Genomic DNA, 15,893 nt, shown 5'->3' on the forward strand with positions numbered 1-15,893 from the left:
TTCAGACAATGTATTCCATGCAGCCATCATGTAACAATCATGTTTTCAGTCATACCTGCAAACTTAAAATTGTGTCTGAAATTTTAAAAAACATCTGGAAATACTGATATATGGTCAGACTATCATCTCTCTTTGTGATGGCAGCAAGAAGACACAGTTGAGCAACTTCAGAAGTAGACTTTGCTTTGAATGTGATTCTGATGTCAGTGGATTCAATGGAGGGCATAATGTAAAACATTATTACAGTATAGAGAAAAGAAAGGGAAAATAACAGTATAATAGCAACATCCTACCCATCATGGAGATTGGGTAGCATGACAGTGGGTGAGATACTCTCACTATGTAAACAAACTAGCATGCTCCGAGACCAAAGCTTGTATGCTCAAGATGTGTTCATGCAATGCTTGTTTGTGCATGTGAAACTCTGGTTCCAGTACTTTAGAATGTGTTGCACAATGCCGCTGCATCTTCACTACTCTGTCAGCACTGACAGTGACAGAGTCATTCTGGATGAGTGCCAGGTGAGCCCTGGAGTCTCTTTCCAAAAGGTGCTAATAGAGTGGCCTTGTGGAACAGCTGCTGCTCCTTGCTCCAGTGCCCCAATGTTGGGCCTGTGCAGCCATAACCATCAAGTCACATCGCCTATTGAAATGTAGAAAGACCTTACTGTATTTTATATGACTACCACACACAAACACTGTGTATGACACCAGATAATGAACAAGCATCTATGGAAGCAAATAATGGCCATAAAGGTTAGTGTCTTATGAGCAACTGAATACCTAATTGTGAAACTTTATGAAGACTGAATACTTTAAATTGAAATCTAAATACCTCAGAATTTATAGCAGTGAAGCATTTTATTTTTAAACCCATGTACCTGAATATTAGTACAGTTTAAAATAATGAGCAGGGTATACTAGTCCCCCTCAAGGTTACACAGGGGGAAATTAAGGGACAGTCTGAATTGCTGGAGGTGTGGGGGAGTATTGGTACACTCCTCCATATGTTGTGGTCCTGCCTGTTTGTACAAATATTGTGGTCAGAGCAGATCCTTCTGGTCAGATCATGAGAAAATCAAACTGATCCTTAAATTAGACATCACATTCTGCCCAAGACTGTTTGTTCTGGGTGATCCTCTCCCCCTAAAAGCCGTCTTTGCAGTGCAGGCGGACTGGGTCCAGACTTCCCTTATGCTGGGGAGAAAGTTCATAGTCACAGAATGGAAGGCGACCAACCTACCACCAACCAGGGTGCGGTTCTCTCAGATGGGTATTGTGGCAGCCCATGATTGTTTCTCTTTTAGACTGATCAACCAGGTGGAGAAATATTATACTTAGTAGGCGAATTACATCTCCTTCATTAAAAGGACCCCGAGACCTCTGCATACATGATAAAACATCAGCTCAAATCCCTAAGAGTCATATAGACCTGTGGCACTCAATAACCTACTCCATCTGCCAGTGAAGTATTTTGTCTATGTGCTGTGTTTACTAAGTTATTTATTTTCTATTAAGTTGAATTTTCTTTTTCTCAGTCTCAGTCTCAGTGGTGTCTTCTGCTCAGCCATACAATTGTGTGATCTTGTTTCTTTTCTATGTGTCATGTCTCTTAGCTCTTACACTGCCATATTATGTATCTGATGTGTTGTCTTGCCCTGTTGAAAAGAAATCCATGTATCTGAATTTATGTGTCCTAAACCTCCCCTTTTTCCTATCTATAAATACCTTTATTTGTAAATTTACAGATTACGTTACAAAAAGCCGCGTTTGGGACTGGACCATCCACTATGTAATATTCCCCCACTGTATGGGAAGACATCATATCCTGGATACTATAGCAGAGTTAAGGTGGATATTAGCGGATCTGCCCTGGTCCGTATTGGATGTGGGGAAGTTTACACTACAGCAAGCCCAGCAAACATTATCCAATATGGCGTTACATTAGTCAAACTCAAGGGTCAGTCCTCATCTTCATAGTATTTTCTCTTGTTAAAGTGACATAAATACTGCATGCAAATACACATTAAAGCATATCTATAACCTCAGTTTTGCTTGCCAAGTATATTTTTTCTATAGTAAACATCCAAACATGGCTATGATAGACTGAAATAACATTTATCATTTTCCTTATCATACTTTGCTATATTACTAAAGCTATGTAGCTATCCTTCAATACAAGAAGAATGCTGCTCCTTTATTTCTATATCTTCTTCAAATATCAACTGCTGAGCACATTGCCCTTTTTTTAGTTTTAGTCAGTCTTTTACCATATCATGTATGTAGCCATCAACTGCGTATTTAAGACTCTTTCACACAGCTTTAGTTTTAAATAGTTTTAAATTCCATCCTGACTCTATTGCTTGTCCTTGGTATATTAGATGTTCAGATTTAAATCTTTCATCTTGAATTTTAGTGTGAATTTGAACAATGAGATTGTTTGACCTTACTATATTTTTTAGATCTAAATTAATCTCATTAAATTAGAGCAATTTGAATATAGATTGTGAATACTGAGTAGTTGGATTTTCCATCTGAATTTGTAAAACCTAAAAAATATATACACTGGAAAATACGTTTGAAATTTTTAAAGAGGGGCATCCAGACCACAAACAGACATGGCCAAAATAATTGGTACCCTTGCATTTTATTAAAGTAATGCACTATTCGCCCTGAACAGTGTTCAATTAAAAGATCTTTTATTATCAATGCATGTTAATGTTTAGTTTGCAGTATAACAAAACAAAAAAGTTGTGAAAATAAATGAATTCATGCAAGACATTCTAAAATAGCCTGGACAAAATTATTGGCACCCTTTAGAAGTTATAAGAAATAATTGATTTGTACTGATACTTTAAGCAGATTATTGTGCTTTAATTAGTATCACAGGTGTTTTCGATCTTATAATCACTCATGCAGCCAGTTTAAAAGGAGAAAATTACTCACTCTGCTGTTTTGTGCCACTGTGTGCATCACAATGAACATGGAAAACAGAAGGAAAACTAGAGAGTGGTCTGGAGAGATCAGAAAAAAGGTAATAGCCAAGCATGGTCAACATAAAGGTTACGAGACCATCTCCAAAGAGCTTGATGCTCCTGTGACCACTGTTGCCAATATTATTAAGAAGTTTAAGGCCCATGGAACTGTAGCCAACATCTCTGTATGCAGTCGCAAGAACTCATTGCCTGAGATTGAACAGAAGGATTGCTCGAATGGTCGAGAAAGAACCAAGGAAAACTTCAATACAGATCCAAGCTGATCTTCAAGCTCAAGGTACAATAGTTTAAAGTCGCACCATCCATCGCTGTCTGAATGAAAATGGGCTCCATGGTAGAAAACCCAGGAAGACCCAACTTCTAAGAGGGAGACACAAAAAAGCCAGACTGGACTTTGCCAAAATGTATGTTTACAAGCCACAGTCCTTCTGGGAGAATGTGCTTTGGACAGATGAAACAAAATTTTTGGTAAATCACACCAACCCTATGTTTACAGAAGAAAAAAAATGAAGTCTTCAAAGAAAAGAACACCATGCCTACCATGAAACATGGAGGAGGCTCAGTGATGTTTTGGGGTTGCTTTGCTGCCTCAGGCAGTGTGTGCCTTGAATCTGTGCAAGGCACAATGAAATCAGAGGACTATCAAGGCATTTTGGAGCGAAACATACAGCCCAGTGTCAGAAAGCTGTGTCTTAGTTGCAGGTCACGGGTCTTCCAGCAGGATAATGACCCCAAACATAAATCAAAAAACACCCAAGAGTGAATGAGAAGAAAAAACTGCTATGAGTCCTGATCTGAATCCCATTGAACATCTGTGGAAAATGCTGAAACTAGCAGTTGGGAGACAACACCCATCAAACCTGAGAGAACAGAGCAGTTTGCTCAAGAAGGGTGGGCCAAACTACCAGTGGAAAAGTGTAGAAACCTCATTCAGAGTTACAGAAAGTGCTTGATTGCAGTCATTGCCTCTAAAGGCTTTGCTACAAAATATTAAGGGTATGTTCATTTTTCATTTGTTTTATTTTAAATAATATGTTAAGTTGCAAATCAAAAGCAAAGTTTCAGTTATATTCAATGTGAGATAAAGAATGATGGATACCATATACTAGACAGTTTCAACTTAATACAGAGAAAATTGAGTTCTTTGTAACAAGATGGAAGGGTACCAATATTTTTGGCCATGTCCGTAAACTAAATCTTTCAGTGGTATTTAAATTTCAGCATTAAAATTTCAGGGGTGATGAAATTTCACAATTAATTATTCAACTGCTTAGAAGATTAAAATATTTATGGCCATTATTTACGTTTGACTAGTCACACCAGACTTTTCTTTTTGGGGAGGTAACCCAAAGGTCAGTGGTCATTGCCACTCACACAAAAACCAGGTCAGCAACTGTAGTTCAGTAGACATCACCGCTAAAAGCCAAAAGAATCCTATCAGACCTTGTGTACATGAATTTCAATACATTAAATTTATTTATTACAATATTTACACTAGAAATTCAACTTGGCATGCGTGCATCAAACAGAATTATTCATGCCAAATACCATGTAATTTTCTCACACCCTTGCTAAAACATATTGATCTTGAAAAGTTGGTTGACATATATCGACTGACATTAGCTATCCTATCACTATCGGCACATATGTCGGCCAATAAATAACAAGAGATTGCAGTTAAGGAATACTGACGATACGTTTGAGATCATTTTAAAACAGTGTCGCTGTTACATAGTTTGCCCCCAAGTATCGGCCTCAAAAATCCAGTATTGGTCGGGCTCAAGTTTAGCTCTGAGAAACATGCTGCTGTGTGCACAGCAGTTATATTTGTTTCAAATTTTAATATTAATAACACCACAAAAAATTGCAAGACAAATTACACAACACATTGGCCAGACGAGAATGCAGAAACAGGAATCATAGTGAAGTCCTACGAAGTATATTTAGGCTGCAGATCCACCATGATGCGCCGATATGGATCTCTTGGGTGGAGACTCTAAATGTCTGTACATGCCTACTGCTCTGACTCATCTATAAGGTCTAATAGCACCACACCTTTCTGATAAAGGGCCCTCCTACTCAACAAAACCTGAGAGTAAAATTGAGCTCCCACTCATTCTGCATAGCCCTCGGGGAGTTTCTTTAACCTTAGCCTCACAGCAAGAGAAAGCCCAGATGCAATGAGCTTTCAGGTCTTGGGTGCTTATGTGGTCTGAAACCCCTTTCTGCTTTGTTTCAAAGAAACACTGACTGTATGTTACTCAATTCAAAATAGGTTGATTAAACAATAGCTGTTAACAGTTTCTAAATTCATCAGGGTTACTTATAGAAATGCCATCAGTGTTTACAACCAAAAATCAACGAAATGCTTCAACATTTGAGCTTTTCTGAATTTATGAACACTAATGATGTGTTTACAAGAAATTTCATAAGATTATAAATTTTGTCTTGAACCTAAATTCAGAGGTTGAGGGTAATACACTGTATTTCTAATGGAAAGTAAACTGTCTCTCCCAATGTCTAATTTCAGACAATAACTCAATAACTCAAACGTGGATCCTTTCACAATTCAAAGTTGAAAAAAAAAGTGACCAAACATGGCAGGGGTTGGCAAACTGTGTGGGACAAAGAAACTGTATGACTGTATACTGAGGAAAGTGTGAGTTTCTCAAAGTGCTTTGTAAACATGTGAAGCCAAAATACCTACATGTTAATTCAAAATGTACATTAATTAAAAAATGCATAACTATCTAAATTTGGATATTCATACATAAGATATCTTCCAATGTTTTCAGATCTACATCATTTATATTACCATGTGGGTGGTGCATAGACTTACCTCTTTGAGAGGGAGGGGAAAATATCCAACATAACTCCCCATTATACTGTATATTGTTCGGGGAAAAGTTAACTTAACAGCTGTTAAAAAGTATTTATACATGAGAAGTGAGTTCAGAGCAATTTTCTGCTACTACAGTTTGTTTTAATAATGTTTGAGATCCTATTTTACTGACATCGTTTTGACCAAGATATTTGAACTATAATTTTTTCATTTCAACACAAGGGAACCTCTGACGGGTGACTGGGTTTAAGATTTTCAACAGTACTTCCTGAAAAAGAAAATGTATTATGTGGGCACAGATATATAGTGGGAGAAATGACCTTTCAACAAACATAAGGCACCAGGGTTAGGGTAGGTTTTTAATCCATTTGAACTCTTAGAATCAAAAACTATCCAAAGACATATGAATACCACATACAGGAACCTCAATAATTGCCTACCTTAATATTGACCCTGGTTCAAAATGCAAACTTACTTTTGGAGCTTGTCATATTCTCGCTCGAAGTCTCTTTCAACCTAAAAAAAGAACACATTTCATGTAAAATTCAGGTATTTCATTATTTAACATGTGTGTTCATTTCTTTCTGTTCTTTAATCAAAGCAAACTGTTAATCACAAGGTATGAACACAAAATTACTTAGCCCTATTCGACCACACAGTCCGAGAATATACAAGTCCCAGCAACTAAGTCAGGAACGCATTTGGGGGCTAAACTCCTAATTACATTTCTACATAATCTGAAGAATGATGACGTTTGGTAAATTGAAAAGTGACCAGTGGTTTGAGACTTAATACATACTTGCAACAACTGGTGCTTGTTTGTGGTCTGAACAGTTCCTGGAGCTTGTAAATCTTCATTACATTAAAATGTTTCTATTATTATTATTACTACATTAACAGGACCTTGGATTCTGCAGTTCAAATTATGGTAAAATACTTCAGTACATCAAGTTTCCAAGGTTGAAAAGGGATAATACAGCTTGTCCAACCATGTCTCTAAAACATGCCAAGCAGTTTACAGAGGCAGCATGGGTTCCTGTCTTGTGGTCCTGTGGGCCCCTGGACATAAACACAGTGGCCAAAACAACGAGGGAGGCAGTTGACACTTTGTCACTAGTGGATCATCTAACTGGGCTGCCTTTAACCCACTCCCTGGTTTTTGCCTAGGATGGTACAGGAAGCTGGAAAGCCAGTCTGACAGTGACTACTGGGCCACAGACCCATTACAGTGGAAGTGGTTTTCAACGGTAAGGAGAACACCCACTCACTGTCACTTCAAGGTAACCACCTCTGCCCCCTTGCATGGCTCAGACAAATTGGCATCCATAAAGTCTTTCCACTGTGGCACATTGAGGACATTATTTAGACATATTTATATTTTATATACCGTTTGAGAAGCTCTACCACTAGAGCTAAACATTTATAACACTACTTTAAAGCAAGTTTTATTTTTACATGTACCTTGATTACATTTTCTGCACTAAGCCGAGTGACGACTGAATTGAGTGAACCTTTGTTCGAGTGACTTACAGTTTTAGAAACAATCTGCTTCTTTGGCTGCCCAATCTTGAAGGGAATCCTGAAATGACACACACAAAAAAAAACAAAGTTGACAGATATAAGCAACTGCATACCTAGAAGGCGGAATTACTGAGTCATCAGTTGTATGATGGGTAACTAGAGGTTGGTTCAAGTCTAAAAGGTGAACATGCTCCTCTTTCAGATCCCTGACATGGACAATCTGAAGCTGTTAATCCCTGCTGCTCTCAAGTGTGCACTCAAAGCCATGTACATTAACTTCATGTCAAAACTAAACACATCTGGCTCCCATTGCAGGCAGATCACTAAACAGAAGCGGTTGTCCCCTCTTCTCTGTGTGGCTTTATGGCATGACCCCATCTGGCAATCAAACACAGATGCACAAGTTATACTGTACCATCAGAAAAATGGCGAGCCTATTTCACCTTTTATATTCAAAAACATGTTAATATGATGGGACTCAACAACTGCAGTAGTTGTACATATGTTTTAGAATGAAATACAAACTTTTCTACACTCTTGAAAGAAAAACACACCGAGATCCTCACTATAGTTTTGGTAGAAGAAAAAGAACATATTTCCTTCTTAGTTAAAACACAATCTTTTATCCCCTTTTTCAAAACCTTGCTTGTGCCTTAATAAGTTGGCTGCCGAGCATCAGAGTGCTTTGGGAATCCATAAGACAGAAAACACTGCCTTTCCAATGCATTTGGCTGTACCTTGTCTTGATGTGACACTAATAGCCTGAAATCTACGCTATATGATGGACAGTTGCTGCTGACAGGCAGGGTGAGGCAGCAGCTGCGTCAAAAGAAAGGTGTGTAGACTAATGAGATGGAAAAGAGAGGGTGTGATGTAGGGCCTCATTGTGCAACCAGGGAACGCTACTGATGTGTGGGGGGGATCCTTTTGATGACAGCTCAATCACAAAACTCAACATGGTCAAAAAGGAGGATTAAGTAAAAAATACATATAAAAAAATACAGAGAGAGAGAGCGAGCGAGATAGAGAAAGAGAGAGAACAAATTTCACTCATGGCTCAAGTATCAATATTTTCAAGATTTATGAAGACACTTAATTCTTCAGAATCATCAAATCTGTGAAGCCTAAAAGCATTTTGTTGCTTTTGGCTCAGGAAAGTAGTTTCACCCACTATGTCATCATCTGCGTGAGCCAACACGGAAAATACCCACAGAAATTACTCAGCTCTGTTTTAGGTGACTCACAGTTCTCGGATTACCTGATCAAGATAAACATTAAGATCACACTACGTACTATACAATATGCACATACTGTAAAGTAGCTGTGTTTGAAATTGTGTGGAATCCCTTTCCCTAAAATATGACAACAGCATAATTTAAACGAGTTCTTTGAATGTAAACTCGAAGCCCCCTCCAGTGTATTTTGGCATTTTTAAGATATTTCATATTTTTCATTTCTTGACAATATTGATTAGCCACACTGTTCACCAAATATTTTTTGACAAATAACTTAATTTTGTGCTCAAAGTTAAAAAATTTAAGCTGTTGCTAAAACAGAACAATCCCTTTGTTTTTGTGAGCATCACATAGGCCAGTGATACAGTATCAGGCGCCTGTGTTTCCAACAAAATACAAGTTTTGTTCATTTTGTTCAAAGTGTCATCAATTCAGTGTCAACCTCCAAAAGCAAACTCAGTTTTTACAATGAGATTTAAGTCTGGAAACATCCACTTAACAATTCATTCAGCCAAGTCTGACACGGACCAACCAATCACCAAAGGTTTATGAGTTGCACACTAGTTTCTAAGGTTAAGTACATTAACTCTTTCAGCCAGTGAGCGCCTACTTGTTGTGACCACTGTTCCACTTTGCTAATGCAGTATTACTGCTAATGCAGTATTCCTGTGTTTGGCTTATGCCCTCATGATTTTCCAGTATTTGTGAATAATAAATCCGCAGTTAAGGCAGAGACTAAAACTACACACAGCTACACAAGTGACTTGTATATACTAATAGGTACAATGCATCTTTCTACTAGAATAAACTGAAACACAAATTGAAGACTCATTCCTCCGAGGGACTTTTAAGTTCTTCTTGCTTATATTTTAATAGCTGTGAATATTTAATTAGCGTGTCTGTGTGGGATGATTTCTTTGTGTAATATTGAATAAAGCTTAACTAAAAATATATGCAATATCAATGTGTGTCTGTAGTAAGAATTAACTATTTTATAACTGAATTTTAAGAGAACATTAGACAACTCATAAATAAAAAGAAGCCACAGAGTGTTTGCACAGTAATGTCATAACAGTGCTAAAAGACAGCCAATATGGTTGTATTTTAAAGAAACCGACAGGTATGATGTAATTTTTTTATTTTGCCTTTAAATTTCTTTTTTAAATGGATAGCACAAGCCTCCAATGTGATTTTGCATTAGTTTTAGGTTGGACAATTTTTTTTTGGTTTTCTACCAACATTGCACAACATTTACCAACAGCTTTTGATGTTTGTTCCCATTTGATGGGTGTGTCGGGGAGAAAATCATGACACCCATTGCAAAAACCCACGGGAAGAGTTGAGTATAAACATTACAGTCTTCCAAACTGCCGTCAATGCACCATGAATGTATGTATTCAAATATTTGCTTTCAATGTTCTCTTTTACCACCCGTTTTGGCATAGCTGACCACGACAGGATTTGCCAGGAGTTCAAGTGAAACTATATTAGGATGGATTTTCCCTTTAAATGTACCAAATTCTATATTTGCTTAGAAAAAAAATGAAGAGAGTCTTTAATGTTATAGATTCAGAGTATAGCCATTTCTACAAAGAGACAAAGGAAAGTGGTCACTATCTTTAACTGCCTGTGAGAATTGGCAAACACACCGAGTGAAGTGTGCTCAGGAGAGAGAGGGAAAATAAAGCAGGCAACCAGAGGGAGAGAATGAGAAAGAGGGAGGATGGTAGTCACTGTGAGAATCATTTCCAACGTTTCTTCACACAGCAATATTTCTGTAGGGGCTGTCACATTTAGAAACACTGGTGCGTCAGGTCCTGTGAACCCAGATATAGTGGCTAACATGGCAGAGGCCCGGCAACAGCAAGACAGCTGAAGACAGAAAACTTATGTGTTACACCAAAATAAATCTAAGCCCAGTAATGGTTCAGCTGAATATTGGCTTCAATGGTTTGGTATATTTAGTGCTAAATTCTTTGGACTATTTGATAACTAACATTATCACCACATTATTAAACTTTTGGTACATGCTATAGTACTTGAATCAAAGGACTCACTTAACTGATACTCACACAACTTAATTCTAACCAATAATTCAAGAAATATGTGAATAAGATAGTAAATCTTAAAGTTTCTGGCCCAGATGCTTTAAAAACTGCCCTGTGACATATTGCTGTCATTATCAGCAAGCTTGCATTTACAAGTTTGCAGTAATAGGCTACACGTCACTACCATCCAGTAAGCACGTAGGCATGAACAAAGACATAACAGTCTTCTCTATCCGGGACACATTATGCATCGACTGGAAGAACCAATGGCTTTTCACCAAACTGCAAATGTGTACGCCATTAGAGGGACTGTGCATCACTCGACCTTGGATATTCCATGGAGCACAGAGCGCCGGTTGAAGATGTTGGGAAGTGGAATTGTTCTGACGATGACCCCAAAGTCAAACCCCTCACGTCATAGAAGCAAGTGTGCAGGCCATGCTGGAATGCATCAGTCAGCATAGTCCATAAAGGACTCTTTTCACTGTTCATGCACCCCACTCTTGACCTTGTGTTTGGCGGTGCGTGCTGGTAGAAGCGTCGCTTGCCAGCTATTGACTATCTGACTGAACTGAATGACGCCGTCTTGCGCGCTTGATAACCATCTTCTCTGAAAATGACACTAACAATTGGTAATGTATTATAAAGAGAGTTAACGTACATACACGTCACATACATACTGAAAGGGTTTGTTATAATATAAGTTAGTTTCTACTCATTTCTTCTTAAACTCTATTCATGAATTGTGAGAAACAAGTAGGCATGTCCAGACCAGGTTTTTTTTGGCCCTGATCCTAATCAGAGTTCTTTAACACTGGGTATCTGCCCACAGCAAGTCCAACCTGATGATAATATGGTCTGTCTACCTAAATATTGATTAAACATGTATCTGATACACTGAAATAAGAGGTGCTTTTACTTGATTGGGCACACCTTATTTTTCACAAGGTTCTTGAACCAATCACTGGAGGTCCTGGTTCCAGCTATTAACATGCAAATTGCTAATCTTGATATATGAATAAAGTTTAACTTGGAGAATGCCTGAAATTGATAAGACACAATAAACTAAAACGACAACTTCACACTCTGTTGGTGTTTCTCAAGTCAATCACGATAGTATAGTGGTGTTCACAGTGGAGGTTCACCTCTCACAAATGATCTTTGGCTGAGTGCAGACACTGACTTCAGCGAGCAAACAATCTCCTAAAAACAGACGAGTTTTAATTTTGTCCTGTCATGAAGTTACTGCCAGAATTAATTAGCGAAGATTGGTCAGAGGTAAAAGATTAAATAAAAGGTTTGTTAGCGTCAGAGCTTTGCAAATCTGTGTATTTTGACAACCCGGGTGTCAGAACTCAGAGTCTCTCGCTCTGGTGCACCCAAATCATTTTTCAAATTTGCACACAGCAAAACAGTCACCAAACGTCATGCTGAACTTGGTGGATAACTGTTTCCTGGAAAGGAAAACAAATCCTGACATGGAAACATGAGGCAACCTGTTGCTTCATTGGCCAATCGAAGTTGAAAGTAGAATACAACAATATACTAAAGTTGATTTTCCCATTAAATGTATCAAGGCTATATTTTCCTGTGACAAAACCTGAAGAGACACTTACCAACTCAGACTACAGCTATTTCTACAAAGAGCAGGACTGAGAGCTCATAATAATTGATCTTTCAGTTGACATTTCTTCCATTTTTTAATGTGCTAAGGTTTTTGCGGAATTTACTGGTCTTCTGAGAGAACCTGGGCTTGGTCAGGCACCGGTGCTGAGGTAGGCCTGTAAAATCAATTAATACTGTACATTGTGTGTGATATTGGGACATAATTTATACAAACTTAACTTGTCTGGGAGAAGAGTCAAAAATCTGAAATGAACAAAACATATTCTGTTGTGGATGTTGGATGTTGTGAATGTTTTTTTTTTTTCTTGTTGCCATCCGGCTGCTGTTGTTTACTTTTTCAGGGAGGTCACCAGCTGGCTGGAAGATCTCTGATTACAAGACTTGCAGATTCAGCTAATATCTGAGACACATCATCCATGTAGACTAGACCAACTGTTCACACAACCTTTCATCATTCAGTAAACTTAAGTCCACAATAATCTAGTCACTCCACAGACCATTATAAAGAGTCACATCCTCAAAGAGAGACAACTTTGTATGGTTCATTTTGAAAGTATAGGCCTAGGTGTTTAGATCATGCAATAAAAATGAACTTACAATTAGGGCTGCAACTGAAGATTCTTTTTGTCGATTCTTTTCTTGATTAATTGATTAGTTGTTTGGTTTATGAAATGTCAGAAAATGGTGAAATATGTCAATCACTGCTTCCCAAAGCCCAAGATGACATCCTGAAATGTCTTGTTTTGTCCCGACCAACAATCAACAATCCAAAGATATCCACTTTACTATCACAGAAGACTAAAGAAACCAGAAAATGCTCATTTGTATTATGTTATATTCATGTAAGAGGCTGGAACTGAGAATTTTGCTTTTTTTTTTCTTCTAATTTACTAAAATGGATTAATCAATTACCAAAATAGTTGGTGATTAATTTTCTGTTGATCGACTAATCGTTGCAGCTCTACTTACCATGTACATCATTTTCATATTCCCTATTATAATGACCTTAAGCTGTGAAGCTCAAAGATGTACTGACTAAAAGTCAACTCAGGTTTAATTAAGACAAAGACTGAATATGCAGACAATCTCAAGTGTCCAGACCTGTGCTGTTAAGAGATTTCTTTCAAGCTTCAACTGGCCATGTGGATAAATAGGCCTAACTTAAGGTAAATGTTTCCACCACACAACTGTCAAACTTGTATTACACAATCAAAAAAAATAAAATAAATAAACATATGGCTCTCCTACAAAGTTGAAAGTATCTATCCACTGCTCTGTTTGGTGCACATGTGAGGGGCATGAACAGACTGTGACCTGCCCACAAACTCTTCTGTAAATATTATCTACTCGTAACTACTGTACACCACCGACACAACACCATCATAGTACTATCTTGGCTGCACATGAGTACAAAAAGCAACACAAAACAGTTCATTACTGCCAACAATCCCTTTAAATGGCTCCACTATTGACCCCTTGACCCAGATAACTTACATTGAGCTTCCATGCTATGCTTATGGCAAGTTATTTTCTGCCTAATTGTATCCAAAATGATATAATTGGCAACTACACCCTCATATGTAATTAATTTTAGCTTTGCTCGTTAATGCTTCAGCAATTTACGTTAACATAACTGACGTTAGCGTCGACTAGCTTCAAGTTAACATCTTCGCCCGATGTTAACACAGCTGTTTCACAAGACAGACACTGCTTTTGTGCAAACTGTCCCAACAAACTGTTATTTTAATGCGTTAGAAAAGTCACCATGAATGCTTTTATTCGTGAGCTGCGGGTTTAACAAGCTAGCGCTAACTTCTACTTCATACTGTTTTGAGTAGCGCTGCCAGGAAATAGCCGGAGCCCCGGTCGACAGGCGATCTCTCCTAGATCGTTAACAATATATAATTTCGGGTTATATTCTTTGTCTAACACCCCGAATGAACTATGTAACCAAAATACATACCAGCTCATTTTGGGTGAACTTTTATTCCAGTTTCATTGGGTGGTTTTCTTTTCTCCCGAGGACCTCATCCCTTTCTACCAGTCAATAACCGAGCACTAAACAGGAAGTCCGGGACTTAGCCGCTCGCGTTTCCTCTAAGGAAGTTTTATGACAGAAACAAGCAAAATGAAGCAAACATAGTACTATCATCTATTAAAATAATAACACCAGACAGGTAATATGCGTCTGTGTTTTTATATACGTTTATATATAATGCAGGTTAGGCTACATTAATTGATTTAAATGTCAAGTACGTGTTTGTGTGTGTATGTCGGGTGCGCGCGTTGGCGTGCGTGTAAAGACTGAGGTAAACTGAAGGCAAGTGATATTTTTCTTTATTCAAGTACTTACATAGAAATAACAAAACAATTGCATTACAACAAACTGAAGTGCCAGGTAAACAGGGGAGCACATCTCCCCATCACAAGGATATAGTAAAATTCATTTCAATATTCAGCTCATCATAAAAGGACCTTATTATAAGGTAATAAAAACATGAAATAGGCTAAAGACATCCACAACATTTTAAACAAGACCCCCTAAAAAAAAGCCAACAGAACAGTTATCCCAGTGTGTGTTTCCAATTGTCCGTCTTGAATTGTTGTTCGGTTTATCCCATTCCACCCAATGTGTCTTTTATTTTCATGCATAATAAAGAAATGAGCACCACCCACAGCATCTGAGGGCAGCACTTTGGAACATTTCCGTGCACATGCAAACATGAGGATATACTGTAATGATAAGGAAACACAACACAACAGAAAACAGTGAGTATCGACTCCATCTGAACACCACAGTGTTACTGTTGATGACCACAAAATCCCTGAAGCCACCCTGTAGTCCGTAAGATGACATGAGTAGCCTGTAATATCTACACATTATTGAAATCTCTTTCAAAGTGAGTTTTTTTTTCTCCTATAATTATTAATTGTCATGAATGAGTCCAAGCCTATTGCCTTGCCCGAGGCCAACTTCACAGAGACTAAATCAAACAGTTAAACACAAACATTAGCATAAGGCTGCCTTCGACTGCAAGCAGACTGAGGTCACATTTATGATTTGTTGCTCCTGTGGAGTTCTCATCACATATTGTTTTTGATCAGCCAACCCTGCAACCCAGTTTGGCACAAAGATGGCTGCTGATGTTGGCTCAGATCCAACATGGAGCAGAGAAGGAAGATGAGGCAAATTCCAATTTCAGAGCGTTCAGCCGCCCAATTTTTGGACAATTGAACATAAAAATATAAAATGAATTATTCTTGGAGAAACAGTATTAAAAAGGGGACTATTACTTTGCTTGTTTACCAAGTCACTGACATATATCTATAGCATTCACACATTACACAGTAGGATTATTGTTCTGCAGAACATGATGCGGCCTGTATTGTTCTACCACCAAACTATATTGAGGGGGTGGGATGGATTTTTTTTTACAAAATCTCTCTGTCCATTACAAAAATGCCATGAAGTAAAGTGACAAACATAGTCAGATGATATGACCAATGAAATATTGAGTTTGCGAAGTTGTAATTACATGGCTTCATTTAGACATGGAAATAGTTTGGTGTAGTCTCAGCCTCGCTCTGCATCATTCCTTAACACAAAGCAACATAAACACAGTTTT

At 38.0% G+C, this 15,893-nt stretch overlaps 1 protein-coding gene across 1 annotated transcript in view; it reads right to left on the reverse strand.

The window, feature by feature from the left end:
* bin3 (bridging integrator 3) overlaps positions 1–14,364 on the reverse strand; it is a 33,832-nt gene extending 19,468 nt beyond the window's left edge. The window contains exons 1-3 of the mRNA XM_067606952.1: positions 14,231–14,364; positions 7,368–7,416; positions 6,313–6,353 (exon numbers count right to left, since the gene is read on the reverse strand). Of these exons, the coding sequence (XP_067463053.1) occupies positions 6,313–6,353; positions 7,368–7,416; positions 14,231–14,238 (98 nt within the window). The 5' untranslated portion in view covers positions 14,239–14,364. The remainder of the gene's footprint in view (positions 1–6,312; positions 6,354–7,367; positions 7,417–14,230) is intronic.
* Between the last annotated feature and the right edge of the window lie 1,529 nt (positions 14,365–15,893).

This window comes from Thunnus thynnus, chromosome 2, assembly GCF_963924715.1.
Source record: "Thunnus thynnus chromosome 2, fThuThy2.1, whole genome shotgun sequence".
NCBI classification, from domain to species: Eukaryota; Metazoa; Chordata; class Actinopteri; order Scombriformes; family Scombridae; genus Thunnus; species Thunnus thynnus.